This window comes from Amphibalanus amphitrite, unplaced genomic scaffold, assembly GCF_019059575.1.
Source record: "Amphibalanus amphitrite isolate SeventyFive unplaced genomic scaffold, NRLGWU_Aamphi_draft 000240F_arrow, whole genome shotgun sequence".
NCBI lineage: Eukaryota > Metazoa > Arthropoda > Thecostraca > Balanomorpha > Balanidae > Amphibalanus > Amphibalanus amphitrite.
Window position 1 is genome coordinate 712650 of NW_024881735.1, and position 12707 is coordinate 725356.

Below are 12707 nucleotides of genomic sequence, written 5' to 3' on the forward strand. Positions count from 1 at the left end.
AAGGCGATATATTATGCAAAACGCAATGCATTGTGTGACTCTCCGTTTGGTACTTTATTTTATTTTCAAAATGGTAACTGAACTTAGTCACTTTAGGTATAGCAATGTAGAATTGTTTAACGTGTTAAGATGTTGATATTAATGACCTTGATCTTTTAATTGTTCACACTGCACTTATATCAAGTTGAACGAGTGGACATTAAATGCAATTGTCAATTGTGACAACAGGCATGTCTGCAGCCAAAGCCTTTTTTATTGAACATGCTTACTCACGCTATCTAAGGTATGGGGACCTTGTGAATTTACTGCGACAGGGAACTTCATTTAAATTGGTTATAGGCAAGACGTTGCAATAATCTGGGCACGGACGTGAGGGGAAGATAGATGTCTTAAAAAAGACTTTTTGAAGATAACTGTTGCCCTTAGTTATATGCATGCAGTGCTAAAAATGACTTAGTTTCAACAAGTTTGAAGCAAACCTTCGGCCTCATGCACCTTCATTCCTTGTCCGACGTCAGTTCGTTTCTAGCGTGCTCTATGTTCAAGCCGTTTTAATAGCCCATGCTGCTGAGGCTAGAATGAGAGACTGGGAATTTGATGAAACACAAAGAAACGATATTCAAAATTACAATATCTGCACCGGAGACAATAGTGAAAAATGCAAAGGAAAACTGCCGAAGTCAAACCAGATTCATCCAAAGTTCCTTTTCCAATGGCGCCATTGCATCGCAATGCCGTGCCATGTCGATCGCTTCAGACCGACATTACACTTCGTCTCAATGATTTCCAGCATGACTTTGAGTCGCCATGGAGGGCCCGGACGGGCCGGACGGGAGGCGGGGCAGGGGCGGGCGGGGCAGGTGAAGACGGGGCGGAACGGGGGCGGGACGGGGGCGGGACCAGCAGCGGCGAAGCTCCGCCCACCAGCCAGTGCGCCACCGCCGCCGCCGCCCCCGGCACCCGTCAGCCAAGCGCGCGCACACACGAAGAAGGCGGCGCGGGGGCGGGCTCGGCTGCAGCGGACACTGACCTAACTTACCGTTGCCGAGCTCTCTTCCAGGCGCCATTTCGACCAGGGTCTTACCAGCGGCACCGCTCTCCTCACCGTCGCCGTGAGCTCGCGCGTCTGAAACGGGCGGCACACACGGTCACGGCTACCTTCAGTCCTTCAGAGTGCTATGGTTACGGCTACAGTAATACAGCCACAATTACCCTGAGAACTGCCGTCACATAGTCACAATTAGCATCACAAAAGCGTGGCTATACCATATTGCCACACAGTTACAACTTACAGCCACGGTAACTATCGAAATCACTGCTACCGTCACAAAAGCCTGAGATCTGATTGGCCCCACGACTCACCACGTGACTGGTCCGAGATCTGATTGGTCAGCTTGGCCCGGAGCGCCTTGAGCCCGTTCAGGATGGAGTTTTTGACCCAGCGTTTGAAGCGTCCGATGCGGTCGAAGGCCTCTGCCAGTTTGTTGGTGTCGCTGGAGCTGGTGGGAGCCGCTGAGAGGTTGGAGGCGCCGAAACTGCTCAGGAGCAGCGCTAAGAAGAGACTGAGTACCTGGCGACAGCCGACAGAGCCGCGTGGGTGGGCTGGACTAGCGGCGGGAGCGGGCCGGGTGGGACACCGCGGGTTCGGAGTGGGTGGGGCAGTGGGACAGCGCCGGGTGGGACAGTTTGGGACAGTGGGACACTGCGGGACTGGGCCGGGTGGGACAGTGGGACGTTGCAGGACCGTGCCGGGTGGGACAATGGGACATTGGGATGCTGCGGGACTGGGCCGATACAAGCCACAGTGGAACGGCACACACACAGCAGGCAAAGGACAAACATAAAAGAGGGCAACGAAACCGCGCCAGCCCGCATTCAAAGGTGACGTGGGCCATGTTTTATAATGCTTAGTCAATAGTCATATCTTGGCAGCTGCGATTAACTAAGCAATTGGAACTTAACTACGAGTAGCTAAACAGCTGCCGGGAACCACTTATGTTTTTGGCAGGAACAGATTTGCTTGCTTGTTGTCTAAAGTGTAGGTAGACTTGACCATCCATTGCTGACAGGTTCTGCAAATTATGATATTTATGGTGGTTTATCGACTTTGAAAGCAGCTCTTTCTTGAGTTCACCGCCGGCAGTGTAATTACCAATCTTACGCCCTTCAGTGCCCTAGTGTCGGTCTTCACTCACCTAGTGTCGGCCGGCTACTTACCACCAAGTTGGCTATAACGACCGTGGCCAGGAAGAACGGCACGCAGAGCGAGCCGCTGACTTTGAGGCAGTCCCACATGGACTCGATCCACTCGCCGCACAACACTCTGAACACGATCATTATGCTGTGCATGAAGTCGGTGAAGTTCCACCGCGGTACCTCGCCGCTCGGAAACAGGTGTTTGTTCTCTGCAAATGATGGAAGGGGTTAGTGTATCAGAACTAATTCATTAAATGCCGTGCAAAGGCAAATACCTTATTTTTTATGGCGCGCGCAAACTGGTGTGCTTTATATACCTACGCTCTAAAAATGAGTTCATACACTGAAACTTGATAGCATGTGCGTCACGTTGGTCTTTTACTGACCTACGTAGTTTTTGCCGAACAGCTGCATGCCCATGACGGCAAAGATGAAGACGATGATGCAGAGCACGATGGTCAAGTTTCCGATGGCGCCCACCGTCTGGCCCATGATGGAGATGAGCAGGTTCAGCGTGGGCCACGACTTGGCCAGCTTGAACACTCGCAACTGGAGGAGAGACAAAGCACCCTCAAATCACCGTATCATAGACGATGCAATGAGGCACACGTTGCGCATCGGTATTCAATCGGTTATTTAAGGAATTCAATCAGCTGCATCGGTACTAATCAACTACCAGGCATAAAGCAGCAGGAGTTGAATACAATCACCGACCCGACTCTCTGTTGCACAAGGTTGACGTTTCCCACCTATCATCTGTCAGTGTCCATCATCTGTTCGCCGCTTACCAGACGGAAGGAGCGCAGCACCGACAGGCCCTTGATGCCCGAGAGGCCGAGCTCGACCAGCGACAGGAACACGATGATGAAGTCGAACACGTTCCAGCCCTCCTTGAAGTAGTACTTGGGACTCATGGCCACCAGCTTCATTGTCGCCTCGATGGTGAATGTGGCCGTGAAAAACTGAAAGGGCACCGACCGTGGGTTTTAGCTGAAGTTTGCTCTGTAGCGTTTGGTGAGCGCTACGCTATCTTTGTTACTATATTTCAATTTGAGGTGAATAATTTCGCATACATTCCAATTATCCACGATCGACAAATGGAAATTGCATGTCACTGGCTTGCAGGGTTGTTCTTGTTATATTAAATGTATTTCGTAATATGTCCTATAAATATAGTATACTTTGTGGCCAGTTATGAGCTACTCTCGCCCATCGGCCCCTCACCCAAACAATGGGGCGATTACACCACTGATTGCGCGCGGAGGCCGCGGCCACTCACGTAGTTGCCTCGCGAGAGGAAGTTGCTCAGGGAGTCGGACATGTTGTACTGGTCCAACGCCATGAACAGCGTGTTCACGACGATGCAGAGCGTGATGAACAGCTCGACGAAGGCGTCGAACACCACCAGGCCAATGAGTTCCTGCAGCTTCACCCAGGCCCAGCAGCAGTCCCACACGCAGAAGATGTCGATGAACTTGGTGGTGAACATCTTGCACCTGTCCTTGAATGTGATGTCCTCCTCCTCGTCATCTTCCAGATCTGGAACACGGCGATAAAGACGGACGGGGAAAGTCGGAGCTCTGAAAATCGGCCAGCTTATCGGCTACCGATGCTCTTTGGCACTAAGTGTCTGTTATGGCTAAAGTTCTACACATGTATGTAAAACAATTATGAGATGAAGAAAGCGACGCGCTCACGAGCTGCCTTATGCAGCTGCACAGAGCACCATTGTTGCGAACGTCCTAGGTGTGCGTACCACAGACTTGTCGGCTGGGCCGGCGGCCCCTCGCTTGGGAGGCCTGCTCTATGATGTTGTTGAGCACCATCAAATCTGAAATCAGAGCAAAATAGCGAAGTCACTTTCTGAAAAAGGAAAAACAGGAGACTAAACGATACTATGTGCCAGCAACAAATGGCAATGAGTTGCTACGGAAAGTGGACACATAAAAAGAATCTCTTCAACTAGACCTGACACAGATTTAGCAAAGATTCTTCAATAAATCAGTGGCTGGTCTCACATGAAAATTAGAAGTTAGAAAAAGATTAAACGCGGTTAAGCGATACCAACATTAACAGCAATATTCTGTAATTTGTTTATCACAGGCAATAATGAAACGGTTGGGGGACCATCAAAGCGTCCAAAACCGCAGCATCCAAGGTACGCAACATCCAAAACCGCAGCGTCCAAAGTACGCAACGTCCAAAATACGTCCAAAATCGGGTATATAGGGAGCATTCACAACGTCCAAAACCGAAACATCCAAAACCGCAACATCCAAAACGTATCATCCAAAAACGCAACATCCAAGGACGCATCATCCAAAGTACGCAACATCCAAAGTACGCAACATCCAAAGTACGCAACATCCAAAACCGTTAGGTTAGGTTAGGTTAGGCTAGGTTAGGTTAGGTTAGGTTTCCTTATTCCCGGTAGGCATAAATCAGTAGGTTAGGTTAGGTTAGGTTAGGTTAGGTTGGGTTTCCTTATCCTCGGTAGGCAAAAATCAGTAGGTTAGGTTAGGTTAGGTTAGGTTAGGTTAGGGATAGGCAAAAATCAGTAGGTTAGCTAAGGTTAGGATAGGTTAGGTTAGGTTGGGTTAAGGATAGGCAAAAATCAGTAGGTTAGGTTAGGTTAGGTTAGGTTAGGTTGGTTTTGGATGTTGCGTGCCTTGGATGTCGTGGTCTTGGACGTTGTGGTTTTGGAGGTTACGTACTTTGGATGTTGCGTCCTTGGATGTTGCGTTTTTTGGATGATGCGTTTTTGGACGTTGCGGTTTTGGATGTTTCCGTTTTGGACTTTGTGAATGCCCCCTATAAACCCGATTTTGCACGTATTTTGGACGTTGCGTACTTTGCACGCTGCGGTTTTGGATGTTGCGTACTTTGGGTGCTGCGGTTTTGGACGCTTTGATACGGACCCGAAACGGATACGTACAGGACCAGTATAACGCCTTTTGGGGCGACTAACGGAGCGAGCGAGAGGGTGAGCCTTGCACGTGCGAAATTGCGAGGGGGTACCTCCAACTGAGTTGTGCACGGCACCCTACTAACCGGTCTCTAGCGATGTGCCAAATTTGAGCACAATCGGCCCAGCCGTTCTCGAGATCTGGAAGCGGCACCCTGCACGTGCGCACGTGCAAAATGGGTCCCAACTGACTTTTGCACGGCTCCCTACTAACCGGTCCCTAACCATGTACCAAATTTGAGCGCCATCGGTCCAGCCGTTCTCGAGATCTGGAATCGACCCCTGCACGTGCGCACGTGCAGCAGCACCCCAACTCTGGCACATGGATATGCATTGCCTAGTGGGTGCCTACCTACATGCCAACTTTCAGCGCAATCGGCCAAGTAGTTACCGAGATATTGCAACAATTACAAAAGTGACACCTCTTCGTTTTGCACGTGGCACGTGCATAAGGGGTCACCCGCATGCATCGGGAATAGTCCAATACTTGGTAGAAGGAATGAAGCTACCCTACAAAAATTACCGCATGTAAATCGGTCAAGTGGTTGCTGAGATATAAGCCTCGCAAAAGCGTGACCACGGCCGGCCGGCCGGCCGCTCATACTCAGAAATTTCCGTTAATCTAAGGAAAGACTACGCTCGCTTCGCTCGCTCCGTAATAACATAAGGCAAATGAAATCGGATTTCGAGATTTGCTCGGCCCCCCCTGCCTGTCGTATATGTAGAAACGGGTTCGGCCGGCTGGGCCGAATAAGTTGAAGTACGGCGTCGATCCCGAGCGATGGAGGCCTGCACCCACCTTTCATATCGACGGAGTCGGTCGGCTGCGTCTGCACCGGCTCCACGAACGGGTTGGGGTTCTCAACGGGCCGCGTCCTCGCCTGCAGGTCCGTGGCAGGTGTGTCCTGCGGACGGGGAGGACGGGGAGTCCGTCAGTTCATCCGTCTATCCACGGATCTCGAGAGGGAGCAAACGCCAGCAGCTACAACTACCAAACCACGCAGCACGTCAGTCAAAGTCAGTCGTTCAGTAAGATGAAAGGAACCGAGTATTATTATGAGCGCTGAGTTGAATAGACATTCCTTATTTATGAAACACATGATCGAAGTCGGAAAACTTTTAATGAATCGGTGAACACAAGGGCGACTTATGCATGCTTAACGTTATTTACATGTGCATCATTTTAGACAAGATCTGCGATTATTCGCGTATTCGAATTGACCCTGCTACACATCGCGTAGAATGAAGATGTTTGATATCCAACTACTTCAAAAGGCAAAACTAAATAGGTATGCTACATGCAAAAGTTGTGATATCATTTTCGAAGCAAACTTACTCTAGTTCAATTAGAATAATTGCATACCGATGGTCACACTAACAACAGGAAATATTACACATAAAGCATTCGAAACGCCTCCTCATGCCAGACATCAAACAAAAGCGTTCCACGCTATGGTGAAAGCTGATTGCATATTGCATGTAGGAATCTTCAATCTTCATGTCGAGTTGTCCAAAATAGCGTAGTAAAAAGCGCCTTCCTAGTTCCCGCATCCTCGTTTCCCAGCCAGCTAAATTGATTTCTTTTGCTTTTTTACGAAATTTAGAGCGCCGACTGCTGCTACTGATTCGTGCTTTGAAATGATTTAAACCAGGGTAAAGCAACTTTACAAAACTATTCTAAGACTACATCTAATGACCAAATGGTTGAAAATTGAAATCATGCCAGCCACATACAAAAAGATCAACGATATTCATAAAGTGCTTTTCAAATCCCAATATCCCCAGTCGCTACGATCGACTGGGGATGACATAAGTTTAAAATTTATTCTCAGATATAACAGAACAAAACTATCCACTATCTCTCGCCTCTGACAGCGACCGGGATGCATGCGTCCATAATTACATAGCATGCGTCTATTATAATAGCATGCGGCATCACTCTAGATGAATATAAAAAAGCTGAAAAGCACAGTATCCATCATGCAAGCGCCAAAAGCTTTCCGCTGAAAGCTAAGCCAAGTAAAGTGAGATCGACCGGAGCTGTAAGCAAAGGGCTACGGGTCGTGCTCCCAACACACGCGACGAGCAAAACATAAGTTAGCCAGTCTGTGACCATAATGCACGTAGGTAAACAATCCTTCGGATAAGCGACTCCTGAGGGTGGAACGGTGGACAAGCGCGGTAGGCGGATAGCAAAGCGAAATCGTGACTGCTTCTGCCGATGATTGGTCACTCCCAGCAATGCTATGGGTGTGTTGGAACGGCGTAAGTCGACCATGTGAGTGCTCAACGGCTTTCTGACCAGCCCTTTCAAACGGCGCCCGGAATGTATGCCAACGATATTAGCTTTATAATTTCATAGCTTTGGGAGTTGGGTTGGCGAACGTTTCATAACCCCATTGTCTTCGAAGTGTCTTAAGCTGGTTGCCAGAGTGCTGTTTTGAAAACCGAAGTCATTCAAATATGTACGGATAGAGCATAAGTAAGGCGATAGACGATTTTCGTCTCAGCTGAGCTGAGTTGAGCACCGATGTGCCAGTGGGCAGTGATGCGTTGCGGTCCATTTTTAGACAATACTGAGTTGAGCTAGCCTGTCGGCCGGGGAGGGATCAGGGATGCTTGGGTGCCTTGGGGCAAAATGCCGACCGAGGAGGGGCGCTTCTGTTTGGGTGCCTGGGGCGGGAGACTGCCGTGAAGGGGTGTTTGGGAGCCCGGGGGCAGAGGCCGGCCAGGAGAGGGTGTTGCTGTTTGGGTGCCCGCGGGGGAGAGGCTGGCCGATGGAGGGGTGCTTCCGTTTGGGTGTCCGGGGGCTCGGGTCGGTCGGCCGATGGAGGGGTGTTTGGGTGCCCGGGGCAGGGGTGGGCCGGTCGGCGGTGGCCGGTCGATGGCCTACCGCCGCCGGTCCAGCGGCGGTGCTATTTCGGGCACGGTCCGATGACGCCGATCAGCCGCAGCCCGAGGTGGCCGCCGCCACGGAGCTGGGCGGGCTCGATCGGACCGGGTACAGGTCTGAGGTCAGCTGGACGGGCTCGATCAGACCGGTCTGCTTTCTCAGGTCAGCTGGGCGCGGCCACAGGTACACGGGCCACAGAGAGGCGGGCCGCTGCAGCCTCACACTGCGCCGGCGGACACTGGTGCTCGGGCGGCACTGCCTCGGTCGATAGCGTGCGCCGTACTTACTGCTGCCAAGCGACTGCGGCGGGGCGGCGGCGGCGCCGGCGGCCGCAGCGGGCCCGGGTCAGAGGTCTGCGGCAGAGGGCTCCCGTCACCGCTCGGCCACCGCCTCACCCGGCGCGGCGTCAGGACGGCAGAGAGAGGCGGAGAGGGGAGCTAGACAGAGGCGGCGCATGAGTATGTCGTGTGGGGGCACACACAGCGCCCTGCAGAGGCCAGGCGAAGCGGCCAACAAGCCGGCGGTCGGTCGGTGCGGCCGCCAAGCGGGCGGGTGCGGCACTGCACACAGGTGTAGGTCGGCAGGTGGGCGCGGCCGGCGGCGGCGCGGCCGGCTGCCGCAGCCATACTCACCCGCGCCGGCTCGGCATCGGCATACTGAAACTGCAGCTCATGGCCGAACACCTCTCGGATAATGTTGTCTATCACCTCATCGCTACCGTGGGCGGCGGCGCCGATGGCCCCGCTGCCGGCGCGCACCTTGGAGAAGGAGGCGGTGCGCTCGGTCAGCAGCCGGTGCCGGGAGGCGGGACAGGAGGGCGGCAGGAGGCGGACGCCGGCGCTGCGGCCAGCGGCTGTCCGCCGGCGTCCGGGAGAGGCGGGCGGCAGGGTGAGCCCGCGGCGGCACGGTCACCGGAGCGGTAGCAGCCACCAGCGCTGTCTGCTGGTAGAGCTATCAACAGCCGGGGGCATGCCTGCGGGAGGGACTAGCCAGGCTCGGGCGGGCCAAGCTAGCGCGCCGTCAGTCGCGACAGCCGTGGCAAGACAGAAGTAAAAGAGAGATACAGAGAGAAAGAGACGAAACAGCTCGCATGACAGTCGGTCGGGAGAGATGGTGAGCGGACAGCAGCCGCGCCGCCCGGACCCATGCACGTCTACGACTGAGCTGGGCATGCGCGGCGCCTCGGCGGCCGTACTCACGCAGTCGGGCTGCATCTCGGCGGCGTCGGCGGGCGGCGCGCGCCGCGAGCGCAGCTGCGACTCCTTGGTAAGGCCTCTTCCATTGAGCAGGTCGCCGTGCGAGTTGTAGGAGCGCCGCGAGCCGTGCGACGTGTAGGAGCCGTGCCGCGAGCCGGCCAGCAGGCTGGACGGCTGCTGCTGGTACACGGGCAGCACCATCGTGCCATTCTCCTCGGACATGGGCGTCACGGCCGCCGAGTCGTCCGCGTACGGCAGGTGCTCCTGCGCGTCCATGTAGGTGGACAGCACGAGCGGCTTTCGGTCGCCCATCTTGCGGCCGTTGGCGGCGCGCCAGGTGAGCTGGTGACTGCCGCGCGAGCCGCGCCGCAGGTTGAACGGGGAGCCGGGCAGGCTCAGACTCCCCTGCAACAGTGGCGGCGGCGGCGCCGGTGACGGCCGCGCCGGCGCAGCACACACACGAGAGGCGGCGCGGAGGCGCGGAGTGCTCTCAGCTCAGCGTGGAGACGCGCCCGGTCACGGCGGCCGCGCGGGGCGGGTGAGTGGGTGAGTGGGTGAGCGGGTGAGTTGGTGAGCGAGTGAGTGGGACACAGAGCGGCAGAGAGACACAGGCGGCGCTGGGTGCGGCAGCGGGCGACACCGGGACGGCGCGCCGCGCTGCGCGGCGGCGCGTGGGTGCGTACTGCGCGCGGCACGTGAGAGCGGCTGCAGCGCTGTCCGTCTGTGGTGAAGGGCACACGGCACGGGGCGCGCACACGCACAGACGCATAGGGACACTCAAACGCGCACATACGCATATGGAGCACACGGAAATGCTATGATAGATCCCCAGAGACCACAGCAACGTTTAGAAACACAAGCATTAACCAGGCGAGCTGACTTTAACATCGGCACTGCAAAACAAATACACACATTCGATAATTAATTTTGAATTGACTCACTTTTGTAATAGGCAATGACTATATGCTAAATTAAATTTGCATGCATCATGTAAAAATTGCATATGAAGTTCAAAGGTTTACGGTTGATGAATTTATGAAAAGGAAGTTTAAAAGCATTGCATTTACAGTTGACACCAGCACGACACATACTCATAAACGATAGATCAGTATGGCATTGTATGGCGAAGTGTGCAGACATTTTCTTTAGATGGGTATGTCATTAACAAATGAGTGTCATGTATTACATATTTTATCATGTCATCTGTGTAGTACCTATATGTGTGTTTTATGTTATATTGGACCATTACGATCATAAAAAGATTCGAAGTCGCATATGTATATGATACCAACATGAAGAGCGCACAGAAAATTTTGCACGCACCAGTAATGTCATATTTGTTCTCCGAACACTTTATAGACTCATGCAAGCCAGTATGCTGTAGCTCTTTGCTATGCATCCGTAATGATTAAACTAGATTACGCCATAGATAACATGGCCTACCATAACGCTAATTCGCGTTGAATCCGTTGTTAGGAGAAGCGAAAAATCGAACTGGGAATGAATGCGACTCGATAATTTTGTCGCACTCGTAGTTCAGTCTGTATGTAGACGCACGGACTGTGACGGATGAGCTATAGAACATCACACGGCACTGAAACGGGAGAGGTGCTGACCTTCCCGCACTAGACCGAAGTGGAGCGCAGAAGTATTATCGTTGTCAGAGGTCCTAAGTAAGTCATTTATGTCAACAGATGATATCTAGTTCAACATCAGCTATTTACTTGGGATATATTTAGAGCCGAAAACATTAAAACATTTGAAATGCGACGTGAAGAGTCAACGCTAAACCCTTAACATTGAAGCTAAAATGGTCACTTAAATCAATTGAGTGATTTTAAAGTAATAATATATACGTTCAATTTCGCGTAAAAGACCAAAGTCACGTAATAAACTCGTTTTTCATTACATCCAACTTTTTCTGCACCTTACAAAATGTCAGAAAATAAATCGAAAATGTTGATAAAATGTTACAGACTGGCTGCCCGAAGTTTTAGCCATTTAAGTGGAAAAAATCAGATCTGAAAAATATCAATATTATAATGCTTCTACGTGATCCATCGACTAGTAAATTTACCGACAGAGAAGTCAAAAGTAGGTACAATGTAACAGAGGGAAAAAGCCAGCTGTATATTTTATAGCTTGTTGACTTGTTGACAAACTTGTGTTGCTTGTTATGGGCAGTAATGATAGCATGTTTGCTGGTTTAGCTCGGTAATTGTTTGTCATTTTGAGAAAAAGAAAGTTGACCACATTTGTTGATAAGCGTTTAGGAAGGCCTTTAAATTAAATGTTCATTTGCTTTAAATTAACCCGCGCACCGACGGGGGTCTGCGCCAACTTAGTACCGACGGGGGGGGGGCGGATGACCGCCCCCCCTGAGATCTCGAGAACGAAGCAAGATAGCGACAAGCGGTAAACGGCATCGGATACGCACGGACATGGTCTACAATTTTTACTAAGGTCATTTTCAGGTCAGGTCAAAGATGACGTCACAGGGGTCGAAAAAGTCAAAATGGCGGCGCTAGATATGGAGAGGGTTTTTCTCGAATAACTTTCGAAGTAGTCAAGATAGGAACAAACTAAGGGCATCATCGTGATCCTCTCGTCAATCCGCATCGAATGATATATATGTTGACCTCGAAAGGTCAAGGTCAAAGGTTGACCTCAGGTCACGTGACCTCGAGGTCATCATGTATATCGTTCGATGCGTCTTGACGAGCTGAACACAATGAGACGATCCGCGCGGCTGTATCTTGTTCCTGTAAGGAGTTATTGGCAAAAAACCTTTGGTGACCTTTGATGACGTCACATGACCTTACAGCTGCCCAACAGCAAAACAGACCTCAAGGTAGTGAAGGTTGATCGTATGTGAAGTCATGTATGGTATATGGGGCCATTCCGACCCGTTTTAGTGGTAAAAACAGGGAGTTGATTTTTCCCCCATTGACTTATAATGGGGAGGTCGCGAAATTGACCTGACCTTAGGTCACCGACATCAAAATTCCGAGATATACAAATTGTAGCTACTAATGACCTAAAAACATCCTGCGACTTTCAAAGGCCTCCGACATCTACTGTAGCTCTGGCACGGTGACAAAGTTGCAAAAAAGTGACTTGGCGCCGCGGTTTTTCCGCTATCCGCGAAAAACCTCAGGGGGGGGGGCGGATATCCGCCCCCCCGTCGGTGCGCGGGTTAAGAATAAAGTTAAAATTGAAAAATTGATATATAGCCCGACGTTTCGCATTTATTGCTTATTCATGGGCAACTGAGATACATTTATATTGCACATTTATATTGCACTGCATTCCTAAGAATGTTAACTTCTGTACGAAGAAAAATATTAAATTTCATAAAGCTACGATTAGTAGGTATCTCGTTGAAAATGAAATCCGTAAACATGTGGAAATATTCTAGCGTTGAATAAAAACACAGTGGACCATTTAATATATCCTT

At 51.3% G+C, this 12707-nt stretch overlaps 1 protein-coding gene across 6 annotated transcripts in view; it reads right to left on the minus strand.

Moving 5' to 3' along the window:
• Positions 1 to 12707, minus strand: part of LOC122386106 (sodium channel protein para-like) — an 80680-nt gene that overhangs the window by 15083 nt on the left and 52890 nt on the right. For 5 of the 6 annotated variants that reach the window (XM_043374959.1, XM_043374955.1, XM_043374957.1 and 2 more), the window contains exons 13-21: positions 9254 to 9655; positions 5961 to 6066; positions 3953 to 4027; positions 3476 to 3735; positions 2985 to 3158; positions 2583 to 2745; positions 2218 to 2405; positions 1363 to 1570; positions 1031 to 1126 (exon numbers count right to left, since the gene is read on the minus strand). In XM_043374959.1, coding sequence (XP_043230894.1) covers positions 1031 to 1126; positions 1363 to 1570; positions 2218 to 2405; positions 2583 to 2745; positions 2985 to 3158; positions 3476 to 3735; positions 3953 to 4027; positions 5961 to 6066; positions 9254 to 9655 — 1672 coding nt within the window. The remainder of the gene's footprint in view (positions 1 to 1030; positions 1127 to 1362; positions 1571 to 2217; positions 2406 to 2582; positions 2746 to 2984; positions 3159 to 3475; positions 3736 to 3952; positions 4028 to 5960; positions 6067 to 9253; positions 9656 to 12707) is intronic. The other variant, XM_043374960.1, reaches the window with a different exon arrangement.